A 27,563-nucleotide genomic window follows, 5' to 3' on the forward strand; every position below is an offset into this window, starting at 1 on the left:
ACTTTCCCAAGACGTGTCACGGGACTCGAGCTGCTTTTTGTTTGCATTGTTTGCGCTGATCGTCATCTCTGCCGACAAGCGGAAGCTTGACGGACGGGAGGGATTGATCTGCGTCGAGATTCCGCAATTGCAAGTTAACAGGGACAATGAGTGGATCCTGGCAAGGCCCATATGACTGACGTACCTTCCAATCCTTCCTCTTCGACAACGCAGCCAGCTGGGTTGGCATCTCCGACTTCCCTGAGCTCCAACGTCGCGCACAAAGGCGCGTCTCCCATCATGGATAACCAACAACGGGAGATGCCGTCTGCATTGCAGAATAACACGGTACGTCTCAGACACCAGGCGTTTTACATACCAAATTGACTTGTGCCACCTGCATCCCCTTTGTTCTCTTCGAATGCATAACCTCTCTTTTCACATCTGTGCTAAAACTATGGCAGCTCTCAGAGCAGTTACCCAGCTCTGCTTCCTCGTCCCACTTCCCTGCTGCTCCCAATTTCACTACTGCGTCCTCACACGACGGTGTACCTCCCTCGCAACCAACCCCGACAGATCGCGACGTTGTAATGGGTGGGCCAGCAATGCGAAGCACCATTCCGGCGGTCGATGCGAACAACGTTCCGGCTTCGGCCATTCCACAGGTCAGAGCTGGCGGCGCTCCAGCGCGCATATACCTGAACGAAAAGATTGTCCCTTACTTACTTGAGGGGATGAAGCCGTTGGCAAAAGATCAGTGAGTTCTAATCCATTCCTCTACCGACGCATGCCACGTTTTGCCCTTTAGAAACTTTGAATTTGCATGTTAGATATCGGCTCTGAATATAAGCTGGAATGAAGTAATATAAAAAAAAATATTTTCTAATGTCGACTAAACCTCTTCAGGCCGCCAAACCCATTGCGATTACTCGGCGAATATCTTATTGCGAAAAGTTTGGAAGTCGGAGAACCCTCGAATGATCGGATCTCGAGTACCTGATGATTGGCTGGTTGTTCCTCGCCGACTTGTATCATGAACTGGGATTAAACCGGAGAGGTTTCATCGTTTTAGGACCTTCCTGAAGTCACGAAAAGAGGATTAATAGCGAATCTAGAAGACCACGGCTCATGGATCGAGACCGGTCTTCGGGCCACGCTAATGTAAACGGAAAATAGTTTGTATGCTGTAATGAAGATCCAGCTAAGTTAGAAATGACTTCATCCCCCGATATTTGTTTTCTGATATGGACCGCCAACCGGGGTTAATGGGGTACCCAAACAAAAAATGGATGTACATGCATACTATGTCAACCCGCTCCAAGCAACTGTGGTAAGACTCTTTTTGTAGTTCCCCTTTTGTGCCCATTCGAATGGTAAAGATACGCGGTCCCAACTCGAATCAACTCTAGTCAGCGACTCCATAGTTGAAACGCTTGAATTTCTTAACATCTGAGCAAGCATTATCTTATGCAATTGAGTAAGCATACCCTACAGGTCAGGTGCACTGGACAATAACACGGATAGCCGCAAGACCGATGGGCAAAAGGCAAAATTGCTTGCTGGTGACTGATTGAAAAGTTCATGCCTTCAAACAGAAATCCAATCTAAGAACATAAACCAAATTCATGTTCCTTGAAACCGCAACAAAAGCATAATATTGCCCAAGGTCGCTTCGCTGAAAAGAATAAATGCAGTTTAGAAAGGCAGAAGTCCATTAGTCTGTTCTCTCATCTCTCCCCTCAGTGGAGAATTCGCTAGATGATCTCAAAATGGTCGCCAAACAGTCGTATTCATTTTTCAATTCCGGTGGGAGATAGTCGCATGACTGAGATTTACATGATCGCTGAACAAAAAATGGTGTTCAAATTAAGGAGTCGTACTCGGTCGAGCCGATGACATTGCAAGCGGCTTGGGAAGCCGGAATAGTGTGATCATAATAGTATAGCATGGACCATACTATGAATATACTCATGCATCAGCAAAATGTTGCAATCCACATTAACTTACCCAACTATTCAATGTCGATTAAGTATGCCGAGGCATCAGAGCAGAGACCTTGGGGTATTTGGCTGTATAATCCCGTCAAAAATATCGGTGGCAGGTATGTTGATGTTTGTTTGATGACCTTGAGGAGCTGCCGTTGAAACCGACTGAAGTTTACAATTTGTCTGGCTCACGTCCGATGGTTTATTTTAGTGATACCGTTGGCCGATAGTGATCGACACTACAACACAACGCTTGCCGGAACTGATGAACGTGCCAGACCCTTATTCAAAAATAATCTGGCGCTAACTTTCAGGTACTGGGGATGCATTGACGCTGTGTTCACTTTGGCCGAGTAAGATGCAGTCGAAATCTGAATCTGAAACGACTGAGTCGAAAAGCTGACAAAGCTGACTACCGATAAGGACCATAGCTGAAAAGAATAATAGGGCCACAAGACATGTCGAAGATAATACAAGTGAATCCTTGCTTCCGCCGCCAATGTTTCGAGGTGTTTGAAACGCAGCTTGCTTGATCAACTACATCAAAGGAGGTCGCTTGATGCAGGTGTCAATCTTGAGCTGCCATGCTCCCGAATCCGTCGACATAATTCTTGACCATGTGCGCGCGAAAAAAGAAGTTGACTTTTTGCGAGATAAAGAACAGAGAAGCGCCGCGCCGTAACCGTAGAGAACTGACCCAGCTGAGGATGTAGACATAAAACCCATTTCAGGAATACAAGGGGGAATAGAAGAGATGTAGGGTTATTAAGAAGAGATGGATAAGCGGTGAAGAAACACAAAAAGAGACCATTGGAATAAGGCACGAATCGCCACGAGCGACGCTTGTAGCGAGGCCCTATTGCCAGTGTGAAACTTTGAGTTCACGAAACCTACCTACCTGGCGCCGTATCTGTCATTCCAACGGTTATCATAAGAACGACTTCCATATGGCTCACGCGACTCACGTTGGGGGGGTGCACTAGCATAAGCTGACGCGGCTTGAGCGCGAGCATCATCACGATCATAATAACCCCCACGACGGCGGTCTTCGCCTCGAGGACCATATCTCTCTTCACGTCCGGAAGTCGCGTATCGATCTACTCCACGATAGCCGTAGTCATCACGGTAATCACGGCGGCCATATTCACGGCTACGTTCGTTGTAGGAGTCGTAGCGTCCATGTCGATAACCATCATCATGGCGGCGACCGTAACCATATCCACCTCGTCGGTCATCATAACGCTCGAATCGTCCACCTCGCGGTGGTCCACGGAAATCTACATCATATCAGCTTATCGCCATAAGGGTTGCCGTGAGTGATCTATAAACTCACCGCGCTTAGGAGGCCCAAAGTACTTCCCCGGAGTTGGCGTACGGGGTCGGTTACGGCGTGCCTTTTCAATGCTTAGAGTTCGTCCTTCTATGGACTCACCCTGCAATCCTTCCTTGGCAGCCTCAGCCTGGTCAGATGTAGCCATGTTGACAAACCCAAAGCCGCGAGATTCCTTGGTATGCGGATCCAACATGATGGAACAGTTTTGAACGTCACCGTATTTCTCGAAAAGGCGGGACACGTCGGCTTCGGTGAGACGAGGGTGAATGCCAGTAACAAAGAGGTTGGTTCCAGTGTTGGCAGCGCTAGCATCGTCATCCTTCATGCGAGCGTCGGATGGAGGAGCACTATGGAAAAATCAGCGGCCACGTAGGTTGGAGAGGAAAAATGATTAAACCCACCGTGCATCACCGCGGCCGTTCGGCGACATGCTACGGTTGCGAGTAGGCGCGTGGCCGTTACCCCGAGGAGACGCGCTGCGATCCCGGTCATACCGGGTTGCATCTTTGGGCGATGTTTGTTAATGCGATGCTTCAAGCAGCCTGACAACAAACTCCAAGGACCTTACCATCATAGCGACCACCTTCGTTCTCGTATTCCATGGTGGTGACGGGAGAAAAATGACGAATGGAAGAATTGCCACTCGGTTCTCTTTTCAAATCAGACCAAGCTCACTGAGTGCTGGTAGGAGTAGGGGGACGAAATAAATGTATATGCAATGAAGAGGAACGTGCAATCTCTGAAGACAACACAGCAGCAGAAGCCGGAGAGAGAAAAGACGAACGGGAGGTTGATGGCGAGAGAGTGAAGAGAGCTCGTCGGAGAGAAACAGGCGCAGCCAAGAAGGGAAATTGTTAGTCCGGCCAAAACGGGACTAGCGCGCTCTCAAGCTCAGATGTCCGGTCTTGGCATCAAGCTCCTGGATAAATCCATAACGGCAAATCTTATTTACTACCCTAAGCTACTGGTGTATGGTATCTCAAGAACTACAAGAACAGCGCCTTGCAAACTCCGTCGAAAGAGCACAAAGTTATTAGAGTACATAGTCGACAGAACCAAGCATCAAAACCCGTCAATCCTATCTAAATCCACGCCAACGCCGCCTGGTCCTTGGCCCCTTTGGCTGGGGCATTTCCATCCTCCCCGGCTGATTGGCACCCTTGATGCCGCCAGCATCATTCGGTTGTTCTGGGGCTCCATTATCAAATTCATCGTCAACTAGATGACGCAACTCATCTTCGTCAAGTTCGCTCAGCTCTTCGCTCATACCGCGTAGCACCTCGCGCCCTGTCCACCGTTCCTCGTGAATGGTAGTCCCAACGGGGTCGAATGGCTCCATGTACCACTGAATACCACCTTGCGCCAAAGGCGGCTGGTGACTATCTTTGAAGCTCGCAGGCGGGGTTGGAGGAGCCGCTTGTGCTTCAATATCCTGTGGTTTAGTGAGGCTGTCGGCTGCTTTGGGGTGATTTAGGGCCGTAGAGTCCAACTCGCTTGAGACAGCACTGACGACTGTTGGAGGGGTGAACACTGGAGGGTGGTCTAGGTTGATTTGGTGTGAGCCGTCAGTCATCGCAGCGTCCGTCATTTTCTCTTCTCCATTCATTTGCTTCAAAACACCAATTTCTGTGGATATTGTTAGAGGTTCATCGCCTTTTTGTCCAAGATCCACTGCATCCGTCATTTCAACATCCACACTATCATTGCTGCGGTTGTCCTGCCCTTCAGGATTTGATCCTATACCGTTCGGCATTGACGCGCCCATGCAAGGCTCAGCTAGAGTAGCAGGCCCCTCAATCGAATCGTAAAAAGAGCCCCTTCGAGAGAGCACACTATTCTCGAGCATGAGATCCAAATCTCTTAACTCCCTTTCGTACGGTTTACCGCTCAGTTCGCTTTCCTTCTTCAAGGCATCTTCCAAAGCTGGTTGGACGGCTTTGATGATCCGTTTTGCGAGTTTCCGCTTCTCACGCTGCTCCAAGCTCAGTTCGGGGGCCCTCCCGCTGATTTGCATCTGTAGCTGTAGCTCTGCAGTATCACCAACAGACTCAACCCCAATTTCTGAGGTGAACACATGAGCCAGATCACGGGAAAATGCCGAAACCGATGTGTAACTCCTATTTTCCAAGTTCGAGCGAATCGAGAGTAGGCCCACACGAAATATCCCTTTTCCATCGAGCCTATGTTGGACTAGTTAACATAACCAATGATATTTCTTTTCCAAGTTCCAAGAAAAACGGGGGACTCACGCCTGTACTCTCTCAAAAATCGGCCAAATCATTGGCGAAATAGGGAAATATACCAAGTCCACAATATTTCGAAGTGTTTCGGCGTCTTTAAGCTTCTCGCGTTCTCTTTTCTTTACCTCATCGCAGAGCATGCGGACCTTATCCACATCTAAAGACAGGCGATCGGCGAACTCTATCCGTCGTTGAAGTCTTACGCTTCCGGTGGGGCCCATCCCAGCGAAGTTACGTCGCGTCATTTCCATCGAAGAGAACGTTTCTAATTGTAGTTGTAGTCTCTTCAGAAGAGCTGCCCCCCTTCTTGCCTCTCTTTTCAACGTCCAGTATTTGCAGGCATCCTCAGCATACTGCTTCCGTTGACGTACAGTAAAACGCTGTAAGGAAACAATCACGTTATTCAGGATAACCTGGGGTACAACAGGAGCCCCAGATGGAAGTTTCCACACCATTTTCGGAGGCCCAAGCCGTTTGCGTTTGTTACCACCCACGGTCAACGTAATGCGTGGAGTCACAGGTCTCTGGTCATCCTCGGCTACTTCACCATCGCCCTGAGGCTCTGGCCCAAGAGCAAGGGCAGCTGCCTGGCTGTCGCCCCATCGCCGGCCTTGCATCGTAGTACGATAGTATTCCATGGCATCTGCAATAGCACCGTCGGTATTATACTCCCTTCGCCAATCTGGAGGGACATGCCGATCGCAGAACGCCTTCAAAGAGTTAGAGTCCATAATCGCAGGCACTCCCGGAGTCAACTTCATTTTCAAGTAGAGCCGCGCCCGCCTCCCGCAAGTTACGTGAAACGCAGCAAAACAGTTTTTGTTGCTACATTGAATACATGCACCCATCTTTTGCCGGCAGATGTAGCATGTTAGCTTCCAACGGCTTCTTGGGACCTTTTCTACATCCAGCACAGGCTCCATGAGAGAAGGGTTGCCGATCGACACCTCGGGAATCCAGACAGCACATAGAAGATGGGACCATTTCGAGGTGTTTGTCTGTTTAAAGGCGCCTTCTGTGTTCGGGCAAAAAATACAGGATGGGGATCCGCGACCAATCAGCTGGCATTTGCGGCAAAGCCATTGACCTTCGGGTATATAGGGAACTCCGTAGCATTCCTGATGGACAGCAAGATCGCAGCCATCACAAAAGACAATAGCATTAGAGTTCTCGCAGTCCCCGTCATCACAGACAGCACACTTGCTATCTTGCTCCTCGCCTGTGCCAGCATGTTCGCCATTGACCGCTGCAGCAGAGCTTGAGCGAGGTCGCTGAGTTTGTGGTGGCTTAGGATTAGGTTTTGGGATTCTTTTTTCGAGGGCATACCATTCCTTCTCAATCTTCGTCATGGTGATCTCGAAAATGGCCGGTTTGATTGGCTCAAACTGGTCAATTCTCCTTTGAGCGTTGTATGCTTCTAGCCATTTGGCATCTTGTTCATCCATATCATACTCGACTCGCCCAACACCAGTGTTTCCTACCGCAGCATTCCCAGAATCCCCATCAGTAGCAGTGGGAGGATCCAAATCCAGGTCCTCTTCGACGACATCTTCGGTCATGCGAATTAGGCGCCTCTCGTGCCGAAGAAAAATATCACTTTCCTGATAGCCAACACTTGCCATTGTGCGATCAACATAGTTTTGCTGCCCTACACCCTTCTGCTCGAAAGGCAAGAATGGGTCCTTGAGAGCGAACGAAGGCTTGGGCAAAGTAAGCTTCTCTCGAGGATTGGGCCCAGGTGGAGGAACTAATTTGGGCAGTTGGAAGGGAACCATGTTGTTCGACATATTATCTCCTCGCCGAGGCCTTCCTGGCCGTCGTTTGATGCCCGGCGTTGACGCCGTCGGCGTGGACACGATCGAGTTCTCTGCTTCCATAACACCATCACCATTACTCATATCTTGCAGCATATCATTTTGTAGAACGCCATCCACCTCTTCTGAGCTGAAAACCGCTATTTTGGCGTCGATATCAAGATCGGGATGGAACTCTTCCCAGCCTCTCTCCTCTCTCGGCTTGTATCCATCTCCCTGCGCAACAGCAAGTACAGCAGCGGCTGCAGAGCTGAACCGACGGCCCTGGTTCTTTTCGCGTCTTGGACGAGTAGAGGCAGGTGGCGTTGCCGGGGGAGGTGGAGGGGGCTTGGGGGGAGCTGTTCGAGGAGTTTCGCGGGGAGGCCGACTACGGGATGCCGTTTTGTTCTGACTAGCGGAGTTTACCGGCCGCACGGGTGTCTCCGTGCCGTCAATTTCCACATATCTTCCACCACCTCCGGGGCCCCCTGGGATATATTTGCGTCGTTTTGGCGGCGGCTCGCTGCTAGGCTCGTGATCCGTGGCAGGTGGATTTTTCAACCGACTGCCACTACGAGGCTTAGGGCGGGAGCCAAACAGTTTACGCCCCATAATGGCAGAGCTATGGTGTCCGGTCTGCCTCAAGGAACGCAAATGTTGGCTTTTGATAGTCCAGTTTTGGAATAGTTCGATAGTTGCCCAGGGAAGTTTCACAGGAGATAGGCTATAAAATTCGAAACTGCAACATTGCCTAGACTCTGGTGCTCAAGAAAACTTAGCAAGGAGGAGAAATAAAAGGAACGTCGACAAACCTCACGGCCCCGAGCTGGCTGTCGCGATGCATCGCGGTGAGTTTGGCTCGAGCGAGGGATGGTTTATCATTATGGAGCACAGTTCTAGTCTAGCCTCATTGGGAAAGGTACGTGCTGCCAAGCCTCATCCACACTGCTGAGTAAGTTGCAAGTCGCTCGAGACGGCGTCGACCTCGATGTGAACTTTGAAGCCTGTTTTTGTTTCCTACGAAGCGCTGCGGTGCAAGGATGAGCGGTGCCGGAGACGATCGGTACATGAACATCTCTGTTCTATTTTCCATTTGGTTTTGCTGACCTAATTTGTTTGACTAGATGGCGTGGTGGTCGCGGCTATGATCCCAATCGCCCAGCGGGTCAGCGACATCACAGCGCAGGCTTTCGGGACCGATCAATGGGTGGCCATCAGCAGGATCGCCATGGTCAGCGAGGACAAGGCAATATCATGAATGCAGGCAATGCCTGGGGCGGACCCGCACAAGAACCTCATATCCCCGTCCGGGGCTTCAACGGGGCCGAGCTGAAAGATGCTCTCAGAAAAGGTATACTCTTACACGGTGCCGCCTGCATGATTATTGCTCACAGAGAGGTTCTGTAGGGTATGAGCCAGCTGGTCCAGGTGGTATGCTATGAACCTCCCAAATCGGCGCCCAACAGCGCCTTGAACATTCCTATTGACATGAACCTGCTCAAGAACCCCAGCCTATGGCCTACAAATCTAATGGAAAGGATGCGAACAACATTCGATCCAGTGGACCTTGGGCATCAAAGCGTAAGTTGATCGTATACCGGTGTCAGCACGGAGCCCACACTGAAAGACACCAGCAAATACCATGGTAAACGGCAAAGACTTCTTCCTTGAGCTTCGAAAGCAGATATCCGGCCTTCAGCAAAGCGGAAACGTCCCTGGTGGCTAAATCTGCTTATCCCGTTTGGTGGAATAAGGCGCGACTGGGGTGCAGCACTGTATGTGGCCTACATCGACAATCATGTTTCCGGTTATATCGGTGCGCTCTGTGCAGAATGTAGCATAGCGTTATATTTGCACTCTTCGATGCTTCATGCTGTGGGAGCGTCGAGTAGAAAGCAATACAAGTAAATACTCTCAATTTTCCTTGTAAGCCGGCCCACTGTTGGACTTCGTACTCCGTAAATATTTGTGGTTCTTGAAAAGTGCTTTCCCTCATGTTACGAGAAGAGTCAATAGGGCGTTTATGCTCATCCGAACGTTGGTGGAGCCATTCGCTTGGGCTGCAAAATGCTTCCCCTTCTAGGCTCCATATAGTTATTCGATCCTCGTACAACGCAAGACCGGAGAAAAAAAGTAAAACAACTATCATACAGTACATATCTACGGAGTACATATGCATGATACCCCCTCTCCCTGGCGACATGCCAGCTGGAGTTTGGACCGAAAATAAGAACCCGAAACCAACAGTCCGAGCGCGGCGATTCGGTGGGGACCGTCCCTTGAACAGTTCCCGTCTCAGCATCCAGATCTCCTCTCGACGTCCATGCACCTTGTCCATGCAGCACATGCCTGTTCATCAACCCTGCTAGCGAATGCAGAGACGCGGAATTCTGTCATTAGTTACACTGCAGCGGGCAACACCCCATGCTGGCGCTTCGAACCACTATTTTTATTTAGCGCTCTAGCCTCGTTCCTCTGCAGGTCAAGCCGTGGCGGCCAATAGACGCTGCAGCAGCAAAAAAAACTACTGGTATGATACGGAGCACTGTGGACGGCTATTTTTAGCCGTGCACAATGCAATTAAAAAGTTAAAGAAGATCAACTTTTGAGCAAGGAAGACTCCTCAATGACCACCATCCCACTTGGCGTCTCCACGAGAAGATAGCCGCGTCCGCTGGGCCGGTGGCCCACTTGCCCACGATCAACGAAGGGAGTTAATCGGTTCAAATTTCGACCTGTCATTTCTTAGCCTTCCTTGTGATTCTCGTCGAGCCCTTCGATCTTCTTTTCTGAAGCCTCAACCGAGCCCATGCAGGTCGGAAAGCGGCCGGCGGCTAAACAAAACCACCATTGGCTTCGATGTTTCGCGCCACAGCGGGCCGTCCGCCAACTCTAAATGCGCGGAGGATGATCCAAGTCTCGAAACTACCGATCCTCTCCTCATGAAACACGGACAATGTCAGACGAGACAGTAAATAGCATCGGATTCCGTCTAAGCGCTGACAATGAATGACGGGCGGGCTCGCTGGACCGATGTGCAGAACGGGCAGAAGTCAGGCTTTCAGGATTGACCGAGGTCTCGGACTAGGTAACCCTGGCCCATGATCAGACTAGTAGGGCCGAACGGGTATTATCAACATGGGTAGAACAATGGTCAGAGCTGATTTGGTCCTTGTCAAGTTCTTCTTGGAGACCTTGTGCATGAAGGGCCCCTTGGCCAGCATACAGAATATCGAATCTAATGGTCAGGATCCTGGGAGCGTCCCGATTTAGTCCTTCTCCACGTTCCTGCTTCAACACTCGGGAAGCCCAGTGTCTCGGCATGCAAGCAGAAGAAACACGATGCTTCTCCAACACAGATCCATCACGGGAGAATTTGAGCTCAAAATTGGCTCTTACCCCAAGCACTGACGGTCTCACCCGTGGAGCCGCTCATTCTGCAGCCATCCACCTAATCAACGTCGCCTTTCCGGCTGCGACCGCCAGACGACCGCCTACTTACCAATCATTTTCAAGGATTCGTGTGGCCCAGCGCTTGTGTCCTTAACAATCGGGATCCATGCTAGGCAGCCTGGAAGCCAAATCACCCTCCACTTCCTACATGCTGCACTTCGATTACGACCCCGACGCCATCTGCTTTGCTAGCTTCTCTCGGGGCGCCTATCTGTTTATCTTTGGCTAGATGAGAAGAAACAGTCTAGTTTTTTTGGTGCCAAATATGGAACTCCGATGCTAGGTTGGTACGACATGATCTGCATATGCTCTCTGCACTAATAAGTTCACCCGTCATATAAGGATGGGAAGCCCGTCTTCTACCAGCTATATTATCCGCCCTTTCCATTATTGGCTTTTTGCCTTGCATCCTTTCTAGGCTCCTTTCTTCAGAGAACTGGCTTTCCCTGAACCAAGGTGTCTTGCATTCTGCCCTGCAAAAAGCCTCGATGCTGCCTTAAGAATTTGCGGCGTAGGAAAGGCCATGTTAAGCAAGGCTGGTTCTGGCTCTGTTGTCATTCTATGTTATTTATTGCCTAATTGATTTACTTTACATTCCTATGTTGGTCTCGTGTTCGTGCTGAATTATACTCTTAATTTTCTACCTTGATTTCTTGCCTATGCTTTGTTCGAAAGACCTCCCTGACATATAGTTCCACGGAGCTCCAGTTTCCTCTAAACTTGGAATCGACTTTCTAGCCATTCTGGGTCATCGCATTACCTGAGAGAGCACATTGGGTGGCCCATTTCTCAAGTACGGAAGAGTGAACCCGCCCTTTGTGTCTCTTTTTGGTTTGCAAAAAAAGCACGAACTGAAATGCCGAAGCAGACGCCGTCGCGAGCCTCTAAAAGATCAGCACCATATCCCTCATCGAAAGCAAAAACAGAAACACCAGCAACACCAAAAGAGATGAATCCTCTACGTGCTTCTACCCCTACGGTCCCGCATGGACTAAATCCGTGGCAAGGCCATGGTTCACAGTCGCGTCCAGTCCCTTCTCATATTGCGACATACCCCGGTCGATTGTCAGGAGCAGAACGTCAGCCTGTCGCCTTGCCTAGCAGCCCTATGACTCCTACGAGTACTTCTGGTCCATGGTCGCCACGAGATGATGAAATCCTCCTAGCAGCACGAGCCCAGGCTCAGGGCTGGAACCAAATCCAGAGGGATCACTTCCCGTCCAAATCCGCTAATGCCTGTCGAAAACGATACGAGCGGTTGATCGCAAAACGCCGTGGTTCTGATTGGAATGACGAACGCATCGATAGGCTCGCGAATCAGTACATGCAAATGCGGGAACAGACTTGGCGTCCTCTCGCCGACGCTGTCGGTGAAAATTGGGAAGATGTAGAGAAGCTGGTGAGTGCTCCCCCGCCTCCCTATGCGGTCATAACACTTGCACCGAGTTGACATGGTAACTCAATAGTGCCTTGAACGAGGTGCTAGAACCCTACTTCCAACGCTAGGACAGCGTGAATTGCGCCGTGAGCATGCTGATCGTGAAGGCCGAGGTGGTAGCCATGACAGCCATGACGAAGAAAGACTCAGCATACATAATTTATTGCAATAAAACAACCTGCAATAATTTCATGATTATCCCACATCAAAGCATACATGTTCGGAATTGCAATTTCGCTTTTATTTAATTATTTTGCCATATAATATCCTCTATTCCCTCCTATTTGCTTTGCCTCTATATGTTTGCCGTATTTCTGAGGTTGTGCATCATTGGGGATGGTGGCCTTTTGTTCCTGTGCATTGCATCTTGCTCTATACATTTGCTCACTCTTTTTGTCTCGTCCATTTTATTTGATTTTGGAGCATCTGCATCTGAGGTCGTTCTGGCTGTTAGTTGGGAATTCGCTTTCTAATCTTTCCTTTTCCTTGCTGCGCCTCCTTTCCCAATAACAAGGCTTTTCAAGATGAGTAACAATAAATGGCGTTTAATGGAAGTCATAGTTGGCTGACCAGCAAGTTAGACAGAATTATGAATCGATGATAAGAGATAACTAACAGTTCTACTCACTAACCCGAGCTTAAGCACAAACAGCTACATTATGTATTATAACAGGTATAACATATTTTAATCACTAATATACACATCCAAGTAATGATTTAAACAAGAAAAGAAAAAGGAATGATATACATTAAATATGAGGTTAGATGTACAGTTTCTTCATTCTTCCCACTATTTATCTTGTCATCAATTACAATCCCCAGAGATTCGGTTTCATAGGCAGACAAGTGGCCATTTACCCAAAAAAAAATAGCAATGAACGCAGCAACTGAGAGAATTGAGCCGGCTGGTCCGGATCGAGACGTTTTGCCCTCGAAAACGAGGTGGCTTGGCGGTGCTGGAATATCTCCAGGGATTCCGGTAGGGTGAGGGTTAACTGAACCGGAGGTTATACAACCTGTGGGTACTTGGCTGATGTTGCTGGTTTGAATATCATCGGGTTTCGGGAGACCAATGATTGTACCTTGCGATGCGACGGAACTCTGAGCTGGAGAATCGTCACTTTCTGCACAGCTTGGAGACGAAAATGGCCCTGTCGCGCCTTCAATGTGGCACTGCTGCTGCCTAGGGAGGAGGCAGCCATAGAAGCTGACACCGTCGCGCCTGACATGGTTTGCGTGAATGCAGTCGGGCCAACGCAGCCTGGTGTGGTTGCTGGAGGAGCTACGATGTACAGTGTTGACTGAGGAACCGCACGAGATGCGGCAGTGATCTCAATCGCTAAATCCGTCTGCTGAAATTTTTCAATTCTCGGGCACACTGTTGTCGAAGTGGCGATGGTCTTCGTCGTAACGTAAGTTGTCCGTTGGGATGCAGGACAGTCGTACACAGTTGATGGACACGCAGTAACAGTCACAATTTCAGTTGAGTAGACCGTGGATGTTGTGAACTGAGTGGGCTGCGCAGTTGATACTGGGCTCCCTGTCATTGAAGAGAGTGAAGTCATATAGACTGAGCTTGATGGCGCCGCTGAAGAATGGCTATTAACGGAGCTCCATTTGCCAGTAGTGACGGATGTGAAGGGCGGAGGAGATTCAAACTGGAGTGCTGTACTGGAAGCAATTCCTGGAGAAGTATCGCATGGAGTAGTTTGCGTTATATCTAAAGCCATAGCTGTGCGAGTTGGAAATGCAGACGCAGAGGTAACCGTCACTAGGGCAGTTGCACTGTTTGTCGGCGAAACACCCGGAGACGTTTCAGTCCCCGTCATCGAGGCTCCTGGGGTTATAGTTGAAACGACCGGGGTGGCCGTGCTCGTAGGCGCGATTTTTGTTCCCGTAACAGAAATGTCAATGGAATGGATAGTGGAAGTAGCACTGCCATCAGAGCTAGATGCAGAATCTGTGCAGGAAGTCGTTTCAGTCGCGGTGGCAGAGGAACTAAATGGAGAAAGAATTGGACTAGAATCAGCCCCTATGCTAGATGTTGTTGCTGTCGAATATATAAAGGGAGTGGTTCAGTTCCGATAGCAATTGTTGAAAGAGATAAGAGAGTATCAGGCACCGCGGTAGATGGCGTGGTCTCAGGTGCAGTGCTTGATGCAGGTTGAGCAGGAGCCGATGACCTTGTCTTGGTCATAGTGTTAGATGCGCTGGCTGCTAGTGAAACTGTTGAAAAGGTTCCACGTGCCCCACTAGACGCGATCGCCGTGGATAATGCGGAAGAGGCGGTCTCAAATGCAATACTAGAGTTGCTATCAGTGCGAGCAGCGGATGTAATCTCACTCATGGAGCTCGACATGGAAGTAGTCTCCGACGAAGTCGACGGGAGCTCAGAAGTCGTGCCTATAGCAGTAGTGGATGAGGCGGAGGAGCTTGTTACGATGGTGCTGGACGTGCTTTTCATTTCTCTGAGGGACATGACTAAAATCGACGTACTTGATTCAGAAGACGCTGTTATTCCGGATAATGTCGAAATTGTCACGGAAGTGGGAGTAGGCGTCACTGACGAAGCAGTGGATATAGGGCAGATTTGAGCCCCCGGCCCAAGCACTTCAACTTTATCGAAATCTATACTGAACTCCCTTATGCCATCGCAGTAGAATCTTAACACAAGCTTTTGCTTTGATCGCCGTGCAGTCCACTTCAACGAAACAGAATTCCATCCGGAACCTTCGTCCCCAACAAAGAGTTGTATGATGTTACCACTCAGCCAATTGGCATCGGTACTATTGTCGTCCTAGAAGAAGTTGATGATGCAGTCCTGACGCCCTATCTCCGATAGCGTCACCCGCCATTCTAACGAGATTTCATGGGAGGCACCCGCTTTTAAGCCCCTCACGGTGCTGGAGAGGTACCCTGTATCGTCGGACTTGAGCTTGATAGACTATATCACTCGATCAGACTTAAACTGATAATGTAGACTTGTCTAGTCTTACTAGTAGCGCTTCCCGTCGACCGCATCATTGATCTTCATCATCCCTCCAGTTGGACCAGTGAAAGACCATCTTCAAAAGACAAGTTGTCCGCCAACTGAGGCTCGCAGGTTCCAGGTGCACTTTGAAGGCCAAAGACCGAGCTCGAAAGGAGAAAGATTGACAGACTGCATAAAGGAACGCGCCATTGCTAGCCGTTAAATTATAAATAAGTAGCAAAAGAAAGAGCGAACATATTATGGTATCAATTATTAGCGATAACGAACGCAGAGGGCCTTCGCGGCTATAAAACAGGCAGCAAATCAAATGAGTGACAGGAGCGCATATACAGACATCATCTGTACATGGATATTTGAATGAGAGACCGAGAGATCGTGAGAACCACAAGAAGGCTTGGGAAAATAGCGGCGATTAGGATCGCTCCAACCAGACCTTTGGAAGTCCTCGTGCAAGATCCAGAGTCTCGAGCAGACGAGGCTAATTGCTTGGAAACCATAAAGCGGCCATCCTACGGAGTACTCGAGAGCCAATTTTCGCGGGTCGAATGGACCAATCTCAGCGGGTATTTCCAAGAGCCATTTGTGATAGTTCCTAGCTCAGCGAATCCGGGGTGGTCCTCTCGCGAAGCAACGGGGGAGGGCTAAAAAGTAGCATAATGGCTCCAGGTTAACGCAGATGAAAATGCCAACGGTCTGAGTGTCAAGACTATCAAGGACTATGAGCTATACTGTCACTACATTGCAGGCCTCGTCGGTGAGGGGTTAACACGGCTGTTCGTCCAGGCGAACTTCGTGGGACCGGCCCTCCTCACGTAGAAACCCAAGCTGATGGAGTGAATGGGTCAGCTCCTGCAGCAAACGAACATTATCCGCGACATCCGGGAAGATTACGACTCCAAACGATACTTCTGGCCAGAGGAAGTCTGGTCCAAGTACGTGGAAAACTTCAGCGACCTCTTCTTGCCGCAAAACCGGGAGAAGGCACTGCAATGCAGCAGTGAGATGGTGCTCATGGCACTGACCAGGGCAGACGAATGTCTATCTTACATGGCAGGTGTCATGGAGCAGTCAACCTTCAACTTTGTTGCTATACCACAAACAATGGCGATTGCGACGCTCGAGCTCTGCCTTCAAAACCCAGCAATCTTCGACCGGAACATCAAAATCTCAAGGGGCTCAGCGTGCCAAATCATGATCGAATCAACACGGGAGTTTCAACATGTCTGCGAAGCGTTCAGGCGGTATGCGAGGGGGATCCGTCGAAAGAACAACCCCAGCGAACCCCCATTTCCTCGATATCAACATTTCCTGCGGCAAGATTGAGCGTTTCTTTGAGAGTAATTTCCCAGAAGAAGCGAAGAGAAATACGCACAAGGCGGAGGCGAGGAAGGGTGCGATATACCTGGTGGTTGCCACTCTTGGTGTTATCACAGCTGTGATGGTAAGACATGTCCGTCAAGCTTGGAGCGTGAGGCTAACAGACACGATAGGCTGGCGCCAGCTGGTTTCAGAGTTGAAGCGAGGCAACCTTTCCTCACCGTAATCCTCTGGCGCGGGCGAAAGCATATCGAACGTGTACAATAGGCAACGGCGAACTGTACGGAGTACCAGTGTATCGTTACACCAAACTCGTGGGAGGAGAAATTTGTAAAGTTTAGCTGCCTTTGTAGTTATGACGGATCAATCATAATACTAATTTGATGAGGGGCATTCTTTTTCAACCAATCATGGATACCACAATGCAGCCACTCCACATTCGTATAAAAGACGGAGCGTGGAGGTTGAATCGGTGGAGCAGGGCCGATCTTTTCTGTGAGTGAAAAGTGGCGGATTCCTCCAAGTAGGACTCTTCAGTCAACCGTGATGCACTCGCGGGGGTTTTCTAGGCCAGTATAGCACCAGTTCGCGAACCTTTTGAGCAATGCAGCCATAGCCATTATAGCAAGTGTAGAGACCAGCAATAAATTTCAACCTTCAGCAACAATAGAATGAATGTAGAGTTTAAAGCAGCAAACGGAAAAGAATGTCAGCAGCAGGTATAGACCTATATGACGAGAGCCCTTTTGTATGCTTCGTTTCTGTGAGATTCAGCAGATGGGCTGGTGGGAAACGCAAACCATAAGGCCCAGGATGCAGCCTCGGACGGGGACAGGCGAGAAGGGCTATCTCAGTTGCGAGATGGAAAAAGCACTCAGCATATTCATACGTCTGTGCTTGAAGAGGTCATTCCGTCGGCTGCGGTGGATAGAAATCTTAGGGGCATCACTGCTCTTCAGGAGATATACATCAAGACAAAGATAGAAACAAGCCGATCAAAGTGAATTATAAACAAAATCTATAGTTACAAGGGTATTCAAAACGAAGAGAAAATGATGAAATATAGAGGAATGTCCAAGATTTCAATGTAATGTAAACTGAACCAACATTCGCTCTGCATCAAATAACCGATAATGCTTAAGCCACATTCCCCCTCCCATGCAAAGATTGAGATTTATCATGTATATTTGTCAAACCGTCAGTAATGCGTTGTATCATTTCGGGTCAGATCAAAAAAAAAAAAAAAAAAAAAAAAAAAAAAAAAAAGAAAGAAAAGAAAAAGGGTGGGTGCTCAGGGGTTGGGATCAAGGCCACCAGTTCATTCGGTCATAGCTTCTGACGATGATCTCCAACCAATCCTGGGGAAGAGTTGGAGTCTGATACGTGAAGCCAGTCGTCTGTTCGAATAAAGATCCGTCGACTGAAACATCGGTGTCTTTCAGAAGCTCCTTGTCCACAAAAGGGCTTATGGGACCGGGCCTGGTGATTCCCTTTGCATGGAGTAAATCAGCCCAGGTCTCAAGGGCCTCTTCATTCATCTCATCGACTATTTCTTCTTGATTCAGCTTCGCGAACTGGGTCATTAACGTCCCCAAGAATTCGCACTCAATGCCGAAGGTTCGGTTTAGGGCGTCGGCTAAATCTCCCTTTTTCGTGTTATTGTGGTCGACGATGTTGAATGTGATAGGAAACGGAGGGTCTTCGTTATTCGTAACGGGACCTTTGGAGGCTCGCCACTCTGCCGCTGTCCAAAGAGCACGAGCCGCATCCTTGACGTATACCGTATTCATGACCTGATCTTTGGAGTACAGGAAAGTCATTGGTTTCTCAAGTTCTTTGTGTACCCTTCCGAGACAAAGAGCAGGGGTCAAGAAGCCCGTGTCGTATTCACCCCATACACGCGGAAACCTTAGGATGCAAAGATTCAGGCCAGGAATCTTCTTCAAGTCCTCCTCCAGGGTGAGTTTCCACTTGGAGACTTTGAAGGAGGGCTTGGTCTTATCTGTTTCCTTGTGAGGTTTCGATTCTGCTTTGTATACGGTTGCGGCAGAGCACTGGATCAGGGCACGGATACCCCGTCGAGCACATTCCTTGCCGATCGCGAGAGAAGGGGCATAGGTACGGAGGCGATATACATCGTCGGATTGGGAGAATCGAGTTTCGCCACCGCAGTCGATGACATAGTCGAATTGGGCGCCGTTGGGGCGATCGAAGATGCGAGGAAATGATTCTGCGGGAATTAGAGTTAGTCGAGAGTTGGTCAAGGAGCTTGCACGATTGCACGGGGGGCCATGGAGAGACGTACGTTCGCGACTTGCATCCGCCTGCACGAACTTGTCCTGTGAGCATGCCTCGCTGAATTCTGGAGCCAACCAGGCCAGCTGGGGGAGCAGTTTATCCACTATTCGAACTTCAGAGGCGAGTTTGTTCTCGTGGATGTAGAGTGCGAGATGGCGACCGATGAAGCCTGGAAAATGTCGATTACGCAGAGATAGATTAGCATCCGTACTTCATCATTGAACTGGCGGGATCAAGGGCTTGTCTCAGTAACTACCTAGGCCTCCAATGATCAGTACGGACGGCTTCTGGGACTCAGCCATCGTGTAAACAGATTCGGGACCAGTTCCACAGAATGAAACGGCAGTTCAAGAGGAGAGACTATTCGCGGTGGGGGGCGGTGCCTGGTCTGGCTGCAAAAGCTAGCACGTCCGGATCGAAATGGTGAATCTTTCTTGATGGAGGAGCAGGCGGCCGGGCAGAGTTGGCGTACGACGAAAGGAGGGCGAGCGGCCGAATGTGAAACTCGTCAAAGATCTCAGGGTCAAACCACCCTAGTGCACTTGGTGCGCGCCCAGGTCAATGCAGGGACGTTCTGTGCGACCCAATGCCGTGTTGCTTGACGAGCAGAGGAGAAAACAAGCTGGTCTTTGTGAAATTAATATAGTTAACTAACCGAGAGGGCCGCCCTGGAGATAGAGAAAGAGAGGGAGGGGGGAGGGCAGGGCGCAATTATGTATTATTTTATTAGATTTCACCAAGCCCACATTCGCTGCTCCGCTGCTCCCTTAGCCTGGGGCACTAATTTCCTGGTGCCGGAACAACTCAAGCTCATCCTGGCGAAGGCAGAAGCGTGTGTTTTTTCCTTCTTTTTTTTTTTTTTTTTTTTTTACATGGGCTCTAATGTAATACGCAGCAGTGTGTGCAGTCCCTAAATGTACCGCGAGGCCGCTGGCTCGGGAATTGCGACTCTGGGAGCCGGAGCCCTCGCAGCCAACAGGCTAGTTGACTATGTAGGTTGCACATCTCCCTTACGCCCTCAAAACGCTTGTCTGTGCGACAGTCGCGAGGTGGGAAAATAGGGGAAAACCTTCACCGACACTTGTCTCGACACAGTCTCGCCACCTGATGACGAAGTAGACTATCTTTTAATCTCCGCGCAAGGCCAGAAGGTTTCCCCATTCCGGTCCCCTTGTCTATAACTCCGTACCGTACAAGCATCTACATGCAGTCCGTCTACCTGGGCGGCTGTTCGCAGCCGAGATGGAAAGCCGTTGTTGTTGTTGCCCTGACAATTCGGCTTCGGTTGCCAGGATTGCGATAAATTAACGAATATAACTCTGCAGATGGGCTTCCAACCCCTGCAGCGTTTTGACATCTATCAAGCCAGTGTGCTCCTCTAGCTCGGGCACCACGACGACGAAATTACCTCGTGCTCTTCCAACAGTCTTGACGGCGCTGGCTCGACATTCTGGCATTTCGTTTTGTTCCCTTCCCCCCCAAAAAGAAATTTCGGCCCGTAGTCTCCGTAAGTAACAGACAAAACATAAGTTGGCCCCGGGATTGTCGTGATCACGAGTCGATCGCCACGACCGCTCCTTGACTCGCCGTCCGTGGGGCTTTTGTCCTCTGGTGTTTGGCTGTGATGGGCGCTGATTCCATGGAACCTTCCCGCGCCAAACTCTAACCCGAAGAGCGAAGTCGATCACGGAGAGGAAAGTAGTGAAAGGGTTTAAAAAAAAAAAAAAAGGAAAAAGGAACGTCCCGAGCGCTCGTCAGATTCCTCATCTCGCCGTTCCCCATATATACCACCTCTGGGCGCGAGGCGCGTGTCTGCAAACATCCATACGAGCCTTGGAGAACACCTTTTGAGACACAAACGAGCGATCAGATCGCTCGCCAAGTCTGCATATCCCGGAAAGCATTTCCCACGTGTCCTGGGTCGCCTTGATCTCCCTGTTTGGCGGGTTCGCCTTTCTCTGAATACGGGGATGGAAGACCAACAGGCTGGAAACCTCCCGCTTGTCGTATGTGATAGTCTGTATGCATGCAGCTAGTAACGTCGCAGTGGCTTGCCCCTGTCTCCTATGTATGCAGGCTGACCAGTAGAAGGCGAGTCATTTGGAAACTCGCGGATAGCCATGCTCTGTCTCTCGACGGGGAGAAAGGAAGAAAGCTGCGAGTCGGTTACACAAGCCTTATGAGCTGCATGCAAAACAAACATTGACAGCAACCATCGAACAGGCGGCTTGCGGCGCCATGAGTGTAAGCTATCACAGTACGGAGTACTCTGGAGTCACCCGCGACTATTGACTAGCGAGCGACGCAGGCTTCACACAAAAATAAAAGATAAAATAAAATAAAAATACATAATACTCCGCAATTCCAGAACGCTATACCGGCTCTCCGGGTGGTCCCCGAGATATTATTTAGCTTGACAACCCCAGGCACGGTGCTGCAACCGGTGCCGCCACTGGACATATTTAGGCTCCGTCTTGACGAACTATTTGCGGTTGGAATGGAGGAAAGAGGACTAGCGAACTGACCGGGATGCCCTGCTTATGCATAAGAAGCTATACTGTAGTCGCTGCTCAAGTGTCGCACCTTTTCAGCTCGTTTGCTATCCTGCATTGTTTATACGACCAAAACAAATTCGACGCTTTTTGCTCTTGGATCGCGCATTAGCACTCCCATATGTGCGGACATATCCAGCCACTCAGTACTTAGGTACATATATATATGTATGGGCAGGGTTCTGAATCCTAGGGCTCGGGAACCGATTCTGCCATGTTATCTTCATGGCTTCGCCGGCGCTTGGGAACGAAGTCGAAGCCATCCACAACACCGTGGACAGGAGAAGATGGACATGCTGCTTATATTACAACTCATTTATTATAGGAAGTTGGAGAAAAGGTTGGCCAATCTCATATGGGGCTACCCCGCTGGACCCTTGCAAACCGCACATCCTAACCAGTCCCCGAGTACTCCGTACCAGATACGCAACCCCGACCTCCAGTGTGGTGCTGACCTGTGGCTGGCTGCCTGCAGATCGGTGTGAGAGTGACAACCTGCTTCTAGCTAAACGGTCTCTCTGTGTACCAGGAATTGAACTCTCTTCCACTGCTGTTTTTATTTTCTTATTCTTATTTTTATTTTTTTTAGACAAAAATAATGTGACATTACGAAGTAGCTCTGCGCTACAAACACTTTCAACGCTGGGCAAAAATAATGAATTGCGCATCCTGCTGAAAATCTTGAGCAAAATGACTCTTGACGAATAAAAGTTCTGCAAGTTTGGTGGGGAGTGGTGAATAGCTAGGTTTCTCGTCGTGATATTATATAGCAACATCTCCAAAAGCCACGCCATAGTTAGTCGCTCATCTTGCGCCAAGCAGCCTTAAAGCATTCCTTAGCTCCTTGACCGCTGTATTCACGTCGTCAAAATTCAATGCGGACACCGCCCATCTAGCATGCTTTTGTGCCTGCGCCATCGAATCCTCATCAACGACTGAGTTACCAGTGGTCGAGGTATACGCCGGCATGGGCGGCACTGGCTTTGGTGGTGGAGGAACTGTAGATGGAGTTATCGATGGCTTTCGCGCATGAGCAATCCTCTCGAACTCCTTAGGCGACGAGGCTCGCGGGGATGGCGGCGCTTCGTGGGAGGCTACTGCTGGAGGAGGAAACGATTGGAAGGTGTTTAGCGAGGGAAATGCCTCTGGCGGTGCGCCTAGGTTTGTCGGCGTCCCGACGCCGGAGATGGGTGAACCCTGTGGGAAGTCTGATGGTGCAGCTGGGAGGTCAGGAACTGTAGCTTGGGAGAGATGGGAGGGCCTTTGACGTAGGTCCCCGTCAAGATTCATCATGCCGGGGATTGTAGGACTCGGTATGTTACTAGGAGGTCCGCTGGGTGGTTGAGGTAGGTTCTCAGTGTGAGCAGGGGGTCTAGATGATGATCTGGATGGATGGATAGATTCGTCCGCCGATGATTGTGCTGCTAAGCGGCGCTGAACGCTATCAGATTCATCGGGCACTTCCTCCACAGACGGCTGCCGCATTCTTCTGAGCGCAGGCATCTCAGCATCCTGTGGTTTCTCGACGCTGGGGCTATTCGACTCCATTGGAAGGCCACCTTCGTTCTCCATCTTTTCTGGTGATGGATTGGAGAGGTTCGGATCCTCTCCAGCTTTGACAGCCTTCGCAATGCGTAAAGCGTGGAATTTAGCGAACTTTATCTTAGCAGCAATCTCAGGGTCAACTTGGCCCCATATCTGGCAGAGCTCCAAGAAAGTTGCAGCTGCCTGGAATGTATCTGCCGTTTGCCTGGACAATGGGATTAGCTGGATAATAGGGCAAATCAAGGAACAACAAAATAGTAAGGAGGTCATACAGTGACGCCCTGTTTGCTTGCACAGCGTTATCGGCTCTGTGAAAGGTCTCTAATCCAAATTGTTCCACATATGCCTGACCGGCCGTATCATCCGTTACAGCATCATTATCTGAATGCTGAGCTTTGAACTAACCCCCGTACAATCATAAGCAAATTAGTATAAATGACGAAGTTGGCACTTGATTTCCTTGATTTCAGGAGACAAATAAAGTCAATTTTCTGCTGGGAGGGGGGAAAGGAGGTAAAAAGCCCTAACCTGCTCTAATTTGTCCATAAGTCCGGTGGTAAAATTTAAACATTCTGCATCGGAGTGGTGGAGGTTCTTGGACAATATCTGGTTGACAATCCAGTAATTGCCTGCGGGACATCAGTCAGCGCAATACCGCTGTGAGAACGTTTGGTTGATCGGAGTCGTACACCAATACCATATCACGGGCTTTGCCTTCTCGACCTGACGAGCTCGAGTGGCAAAGCGGTTGATATCTGCGGGCTTCAACCCGTTTGGGATATTAGTTGACATTGTGGCAGTATGTGAGGCTGCACGCTGCAGCAGGGGGTTCTCGAGACTGAGAAGTGTGGATTGTGCCGATGGTGCTGGTTTAAGGGATGCTGGCGGAGGAGCTGTCTAGCTGTTCCGGCTTGCCTCGACGGTGATATCATGGCGCTCCCCGCTAACCCCAGATTGGCCGGCACGTCGATCGCTAACTGACTAATCAGACACGAGTAACGGTACTGTAAGGTTACCGTCGGCGTTACGATGGCAGTTTTGCATCGTCCGATCACACATCATGATGGCTTGCACGACCAGACGAGAGATCCGCGGACTGCAATCGAAGCGCTCCTTTTTTCAAAAGTTTTATGTCTGGACTGAAATTGGTTGGTACAACAGTCAAACCGGCTAACTACAAATTCTTCTATCAGTACATGTATGTATGCGTTCAGGCCGTGTGGAAAGTTTGAGCCGCCATCTGTACAGGAATATCAAGTCTCACTAAAACTATGGAGTACTCCGTAGTGAGTAGGCATTCGTAGATACTGCTAGATTGACTAGCTGGTCAACCATCTCCCACACCCCAACGGCCAATTTCAACTCGCTCCTCAGAAAGGATCTCCACTTCAATGTGATCTTCTACCTGCCCGCCCGGCCCACCAACGCGCTCTACAACCAGCCAAACACCACCCCTCAGTCCCAGCTCCGGCTGCAAATCGACACTTTCGATTCGAGCCCCAGTAACTAAATCGCTGAAATCCCCATCACCCGAAGCGGCAAGGATTTCCTTGTACGGTCCCTGTCCTAGTTCTAGTGTCATGAGAATCGGAGACGGGGCCACGGTCCGATGTCCAATCCACGATCCCTTACGTCTCGCCACAAGCTTTAACCGGGAAAGACGGGATACGGTTATAGGGGCTAGAATTCTGTCGATCCCGGGAGAGAGGACTCCAAGACCAGAACTCATGAGCAACCGCCCTGCGCCTTCTCTTGGTAACGGTGTCACTTCACATGGATGAGTCGATGATACCCGCAGTGTGAATTTTCCCAGCTGATCGGGTGCGAATGTTGAGCACACGATGGTGTATGTCCCCTTGGTCATAGCGTCCGCTTCAGCCAATGCGAAGCCGCGACGGTAGTCACCGCTATCACACACGATATCTCGCAAGCGAACCTCGGCGACCCTTTCGCCCTTAGACCAGAATATTTTTACGTGAGTGGCTAAGTCGCCGTTGTCCGTCTCCAGTAAAACGGCAACATCACACTTTTCGGAAACTTTCAGCTTGAACTGGGGATTCAAGGGGTATCTTTCAGATTCGGCATTCCCTCCTGCCGTGGATAATGTCCATGCTGCTTGAACTTTTCTAACATGCGCATACTTTTCAGTAGCCGGACAAACACTTAAAGGACCTGTAGAGAATCCAGATAGCGAGAAGCTCTGTATTGAGCGATGGAGTGACTGCTCCGCGACAACAGCAGTGAAGGTTGTGTTTGGGGGCATGTCCAGGCGCACCAGTGTGTTTGGCGAGTCAACATATGGGCTACGGTGAATAGCACCGTCACTCAAGTACACCCTTTGACCCCTTTTATTAAACACGTAGATACTAATAAACCCGGGTTCATCAACTTCCGGATCCAAAAGTTGGTTTACGGCGTCCGACGTCTCTCCGCTCTTGAAGTGTTTGTTCAACAGCAGCCAAAGCTTACCCCCTGACTTGCTTGTTATCGCAAATTGCGGATTCTCTGTAAAACATCCTGGTACTGGGGGAGCGCTTGATAAATCCCACCGAAAGTGAATATCTTGTCGATATCTGAAAAGACGAGGGTTCCAGTTGAGATACAAATTCTCGAAGTTCTGGAACACTTCATCACAGTCCATCCAGAATGTGCCCGGAGACAAGGGGGATCGCTGCGGTGAGCTAAACTCGAATTCAATCTCCTGCAATGCCGAGACAGCAGAAGCCCCACTAACGCCTTTCCATTTGGCACCACCTGCCCACGGATTCTTAATCAGGAATTGTCGCTTCCCATTGCTTTCTCTCATGTCAAGGATGGCATAATCATGTGAACTGATAAGCCCGACTTCTCTTTCTTCCCGTGATGTCAATTTGCCAGTACCTATTGTCAGCAAAACGTCTGCTGCAAGGAATGAATTGAATAGCCGGTCCCAAATCTGATCACAAGTTACTTCATCATGATGTAGGAAGATTTGTTCAGGGATCCACCCAGTTAAAATCCACATGTCCGTCCCAGAATTACTTCCGGGGAAATCATAACCCCCTCTAACTTTGAGATATGCCTTCTCGACAAGAGCTGGCCATATCACTGTAGGGCTGTTTCTGTCGACAACAAAGAGAGACCTAGATGTTTTTGAAGACGGCAGCCGATCATCGATGACCACCTTTCGATAGCAGCCATTAAAATGCATGCGAAATATGTACTTCCCAGATGGTGATAATTGCGGGATGGATGTGTCCTTGTCACAAGGGTACATTTTTATCGTCTGAGCCAACTAAAACACATCTATTAGTATGTGCATGAGTGTTCAGATAGACTTGGAGGTTAGGGATACACACCTGAGGATACCCTCGTACGTCCTGGGAGACTCCAGCACAAAGACTCGCAACGACGGAACAGTCTGTGGTCACGTCTTGCACAAGATCCATGGGATTTTTGCTCATCATTAGTATGTCCCTATCTTCTTTACGGGCTTCTGTAAAAATCTTAGAAGGCCGTTTCCAGCCGTCGAACATCTGCTGCTGTGATGCCGAAAGGCCGAGTTCAGAACAATCCCTAGTGGTATCAGGATCCAGCAGTTCTAAGGCTCGAGATGCCATTCGGCGTACTCACGTGAAGAGTTCGTCCTCTTCGTCCAATTCAAACTCCTCTGGGCCAGGCTGGGCTGACCAGGGAGGAAAGACGAAACCATTGAGCTTCGAATTTTCGAGCAGGATGATCTGCTCCCTATTAGATAGAGTGCGCGTTGATACGGGCTCTCTCCTCTGTCGGACTTCTGCTCTGGCACTGGCACTGGCGTTGGATTGGACTCCGCTGCCTTCCTTTAAATGTTTGAGGTGTTCTGCCTGCGTGATGTATTCTTTGCATTTGGCATCGAGGGCCTTCTTCTCCCTTGGGTCAGAAGCCAGCCTCAGGGCATGCATATAGTTCTCAGCTGCCCTGATAGCGGCTTCCAGGGCCTCAGTATGTGTGGTTGATGTAGACACATCCCTCTCAGCTTGCTGAGGGCCGGCGGGTTAGTGAGAGCTGCACCAGCGAAATAATTGCATGATCAATCGAGATGTAGTTACCAGAGCTTTGGACTTGAATTCCCGCAACCGGGTCATCTTCTTCTTTTAATAGTAAGCCCGCATCAATCTCATTGCTCTTATCTCTGCTTGCGGTCACGGATCAAAACGCGCCCAAAGTCAAGCGCGGCGCGCTTACCGAGAGTTGGTTGGTGGGGAAGGATGGAGGTGGGTGATCAAGCCTCGTGCGTTGCTCCACGCGCTCCATCCAACGAACTCCTGCACCGGGCACTAGCTCGTTAACACAGGCTATTTCCCACTGGCCTTTCCTCTCCGAAGCCCCGACATCCGAGGTGATCACTGGCGGCTGTCCACCGAATGCAGACAACCCCAGGGCGTCAAAGACGTACCTCCCACGTCGACAGTCGTTAAATTAGATCAAACAGCAAGAGGTAGAGATTAGAGCGAACAATGGAATATTAATGCAACCTTGATAGCCAGTGGCACATCGAGTCTTAAGTTTATGTCTTTCGTGCGCGGTCAAACGGGATCGCTCGCGCTGCCTCACTTGAGCGGTCGATTCCCGGTTGACGCTTGGTGATGCCTCGGCTCAAGACAGCCTTCCAACGCC

At 49.8% G+C, this 27,563-nt stretch overlaps 11 protein-coding genes across 12 annotated transcripts; 4 read left to right on the top strand and 7 right to left on the bottom strand.

Annotated features, from left to right (window-relative positions):
• The first annotated feature begins 88 nt into the window (after positions 1 to 88).
• SDC1 (COMPASS (complex proteins associated with Set1p) component) lies at positions 89 to 1,296 on the top strand. Its single transcript, XM_003071542.2, has 3 exons — positions 89 to 327; positions 444 to 736; positions 886 to 1,296. Exons 1-3 carry the CDS (start codon positions 172 to 174, stop codon positions 977 to 979), a joined length of 543 nt encoding a protein of 180 aa, XP_003071588.1. The 5' UTR covers positions 89 to 171; the 3' UTR covers positions 980 to 1,296.
• Positions 1,297 to 2,261: 965 nt separating this feature from the next.
• D8B26_004015 (uncharacterized protein) lies at positions 2,262 to 4,066 on the bottom strand. Of its 2 annotated transcripts, XM_003071541.2 has the most exons (5): positions 3,866 to 4,066; positions 3,699 to 3,801; positions 3,298 to 3,644; positions 2,930 to 3,241; positions 2,262 to 2,874 (listed from the first exon to the last, which is right to left on the bottom strand). In XM_003071541.2, the coding sequence occupies exons 1-5, from the start codon at positions 3,897 to 3,899 to the stop codon at positions 2,855 to 2,857; spliced, it is 816 nt and encodes a 271-aa protein (XP_003071587.1). In that variant the 5' UTR covers positions 3,900 to 4,066; the 3' UTR covers positions 2,262 to 2,854. The 2 variants fall into 2 exon arrangements, with proteins under 2 accessions (XP_003071587.1, XP_065980422.1); XM_066124342.1 differs by having other exon boundaries at positions 2,262 to 3,241.
• Positions 4,067 to 4,233: 167 nt separating this feature from the next.
• NTO1 (nuA3 HAT complex component nto1) lies at positions 4,234 to 7,942 on the bottom strand (the record flags this gene model as incomplete). Its single annotated transcript, XM_003071540.2, has 2 exons — positions 4,234 to 5,477; positions 5,547 to 7,942. The coding sequence occupies 2 exons, from the start codon at positions 7,940 to 7,942 to the stop codon at positions 4,376 to 4,378; spliced, it is 3,498 nt and encodes a 1,165-aa protein (XP_003071586.2). The 3' UTR covers positions 4,234 to 4,375.
• Positions 7,943 to 8,309: 367 nt separating this feature from the next.
• On the top strand, positions 8,310 to 9,254 carry D8B26_004017 (uncharacterized protein). The gene is made up of 5 exons (XM_003071539.2): positions 8,310 to 8,393; positions 8,455 to 8,681; positions 8,738 to 8,761; positions 8,834 to 8,911; positions 8,965 to 9,254. The coding sequence occupies exons 1-5, from the start codon at positions 8,371 to 8,373 to the stop codon at positions 9,054 to 9,056; spliced, it is 444 nt and encodes a 147-aa protein (XP_003071585.1). The 5' UTR covers positions 8,310 to 8,370; the 3' UTR covers positions 9,057 to 9,254.
• Positions 9,255 to 11,639: 2,385 nt separating this feature from the next.
• D8B26_004018 (uncharacterized protein) lies at positions 11,640 to 12,393 on the top strand (the record flags this gene model as incomplete). Its single annotated transcript, XM_003071538.2, has 2 exons — positions 11,640 to 12,182; positions 12,250 to 12,393. The coding sequence occupies 2 exons, from the start codon at positions 11,640 to 11,642 to the stop codon at positions 12,391 to 12,393; spliced, it is 687 nt and encodes a 228-aa protein (XP_003071584.2).
• An 835-nt stretch (positions 12,394 to 13,228) lies between these two features.
• Positions 13,229 to 14,050, bottom strand: D8B26_004019 (uncharacterized protein; the record flags this gene model as incomplete). Its single annotated transcript, XM_003071537.2, has 1 exon — positions 13,229 to 14,050. One exon carries the CDS (start codon positions 14,048 to 14,050, stop codon positions 13,229 to 13,231), a length of 822 nt encoding a protein of 273 aa, XP_003071583.2.
• A 203-nt stretch (positions 14,051 to 14,253) lies between these two features.
• On the bottom strand, positions 14,254 to 15,258 carry D8B26_004020 (uncharacterized protein; the record flags this gene model as incomplete). Its single annotated transcript, XM_066124343.1, has 3 exons — positions 14,254 to 15,018; positions 15,070 to 15,124; positions 15,218 to 15,258. 3 exons carry the CDS (start codon positions 15,256 to 15,258, stop codon positions 14,254 to 14,256), a joined length of 861 nt encoding a protein of 286 aa, XP_065980423.1.
• A 633-nt stretch (positions 15,259 to 15,891) lies between these two features.
• ERG9_1 (bifunctional farnesyl-diphosphate farnesyltransferase/squalene synthase) lies at positions 15,892 to 16,923 on the top strand. The gene is made up of 2 exons (XM_066124344.1): positions 15,892 to 16,654; positions 16,704 to 16,923. The coding sequence occupies exon 1, from the start codon at positions 16,051 to 16,053 to the stop codon at positions 16,534 to 16,536; it is 486 nt and encodes a 161-aa protein (XP_065980424.1). The 5' UTR covers positions 15,892 to 16,050; the 3' UTR covers positions 16,537 to 16,654; positions 16,704 to 16,923.
• A 536-nt stretch (positions 16,924 to 17,459) lies between these two features.
• Positions 17,460 to 19,497, bottom strand: D8B26_004022 (uncharacterized protein). The gene is made up of 3 exons (XM_003071447.2): positions 19,085 to 19,497; positions 18,836 to 18,997; positions 17,460 to 18,760 (listed from the first exon to the last, which is right to left on the bottom strand). The coding sequence occupies exons 1-3, from the start codon at positions 19,128 to 19,130 to the stop codon at positions 17,835 to 17,837; spliced, it is 1,134 nt and encodes a 377-aa protein (XP_003071493.1). The 5' UTR covers positions 19,131 to 19,497; the 3' UTR covers positions 17,460 to 17,834.
• A 2,427-nt stretch (positions 19,498 to 21,924) lies between these two features.
• Positions 21,925 to 23,808, bottom strand: D8B26_004023 (uncharacterized protein). Its single transcript, XM_003071448.2, has 4 exons — positions 23,615 to 23,808; positions 23,454 to 23,554; positions 23,198 to 23,325; positions 21,925 to 23,130 (listed from the first exon to the last, which is right to left on the bottom strand). Exons 1-4 carry the CDS (start codon positions 23,715 to 23,717, stop codon positions 22,185 to 22,187), a joined length of 1,278 nt encoding a protein of 425 aa, XP_003071494.2. The 5' UTR covers positions 23,718 to 23,808; the 3' UTR covers positions 21,925 to 22,184.
• Positions 23,809 to 24,057: 249 nt separating this feature from the next.
• RIM13 (cysteine protease) lies at positions 24,058 to 27,422 on the bottom strand. Its single transcript, XM_066124345.1, has 4 exons — positions 26,996 to 27,422; positions 26,538 to 26,926; positions 26,264 to 26,480; positions 24,058 to 26,199 (listed from the first exon to the last, which is right to left on the bottom strand). Exons 1-4 carry the CDS (start codon positions 27,029 to 27,031, stop codon positions 24,253 to 24,255), a joined length of 2,589 nt encoding a protein of 862 aa, XP_065980425.1. The 5' UTR covers positions 27,032 to 27,422; the 3' UTR covers positions 24,058 to 24,252.
• Between the last annotated feature and the right edge of the window lie 141 nt (positions 27,423 to 27,563).

The sequence above is a fragment of the Coccidioides posadasii genome, chromosome 2, assembly GCF_018416015.2.
Source record: "Coccidioides posadasii str. Silveira chromosome 2, complete sequence".
NCBI lineage: Eukaryota > Fungi > Ascomycota > Eurotiomycetes > Onygenales > Onygenaceae > Coccidioides > Coccidioides posadasii.

Bases quoted from the DNA above. Each gene is read 5' to 3' on its own strand.
- ERG9_1 (XM_066124344.1), top strand. From the start codon at position 16,051: ATGGGTCAGCTCCTGCAGCAAACGAACATTATCCGCGACATCCGGGAA.
- SDC1 (XM_003071542.2), top strand. From the start codon at position 172: ATGACTGACGTACCTTCCAATCCTTCCTCTTCGACAACGCAGCCAGCT. The intron at 328-443 runs GTACGTCTCAGA...AAACTATGGCAG, and splicing joins CTGCATTGCAGAATAACACG to CTCTCAGAGCAGTTACCCAG. The intron at 737-885 runs GTGAGTTCTAAT...AAACCTCTTCAG, and splicing joins AAGCCGTTGGCAAAAGATCA to GCCGCCAAACCCATTGCGAT.
- D8B26_004015 (XM_066124342.1), bottom strand. From the start codon at position 3,899: ATGGAATACGAGAACGAAGGTGGTCGCTATGATG. The intron at 3,645-3,698 runs GTGGGTTTAATC...ATTTTTCCATAG, and splicing joins AACGGCCGCGGTGATGCACG to TGCTCCTCCATCCGACGCTC. The intron at 3,242-3,297 runs GTGAGTTTATAG...GATATGATGTAG, and splicing joins CTTTGGGCCTCCTAAGCGCG to ATTTCCGTGGACCACCGCGA.
- RIM13 (XM_066124345.1), bottom strand. From the start codon at position 27,031: ATGACCCGGTTGCGGGAATTCAAGTCCAAAGCTCTG. The intron at 26,927-26,995 runs GTAACTACATCT...GCCGGCCCTCAG, and splicing joins AATTCAAGTCCAAAGCTCTG to CAAGCTGAGAGGGATGTGTC. The intron at 26,200-26,263 runs GTGTGTATCCCT...GATGTGTTTTAG, and splicing joins ACGTACGAGGGTATCCTCAG to TTGGCTCAGACGATAAAAAT.
- D8B26_004023 (XM_003071448.2), bottom strand. From the start codon at position 23,717: ATGTCAACTAATATCCCAAACGGGTTGAAGCCCGCAGATATCAACCGC. The intron at 23,555-23,614 runs GTACGACTCCGA...GATGTCCCGCAG, and splicing joins GCCCGTGATATGGTATTGGT to GCAATTACTGGATTGTCAAC. The intron at 23,131-23,197 runs GTATGACCTCCT...CCCATTGTCCAG, and splicing joins CAAGCAAACAGGGCGTCACT to GCAAACGGCAGATACATTCC.
- D8B26_004022 (XM_003071447.2), bottom strand. From the start codon at position 19,130: ATGGCTGAGTCCCAGAAGCCGTCCGTACTGATCATTGGAGGCCTAG. The intron at 18,998-19,084 runs GTAGTTACTGAG...GACATTTTCCAG, and splicing joins ACTGATCATTGGAGGCCTAG to GCTTCATCGGTCGCCATCTC. The intron at 18,761-18,835 runs GTACGTCTCTCC...TAATTCCCGCAG, and splicing joins GGCGGATGCAAGTCGCGAAC to AATCATTTCCTCGCATCTTC.
- D8B26_004017 (XM_003071539.2), top strand. From the start codon at position 8,371: ATGAGCGGTGCCGGAGACGATCG. The intron at 8,394-8,454 runs GTACATGAACAT...TTGTTTGACTAG, and splicing joins AGCGGTGCCGGAGACGATCG to ATGGCGTGGTGGTCGCGGCT. The intron at 8,762-8,833 runs GTATGCTATGAA...AACCTGCTCAAG, and splicing joins TGAGCCAGCTGGTCCAGGTG to AACCCCAGCCTATGGCCTAC.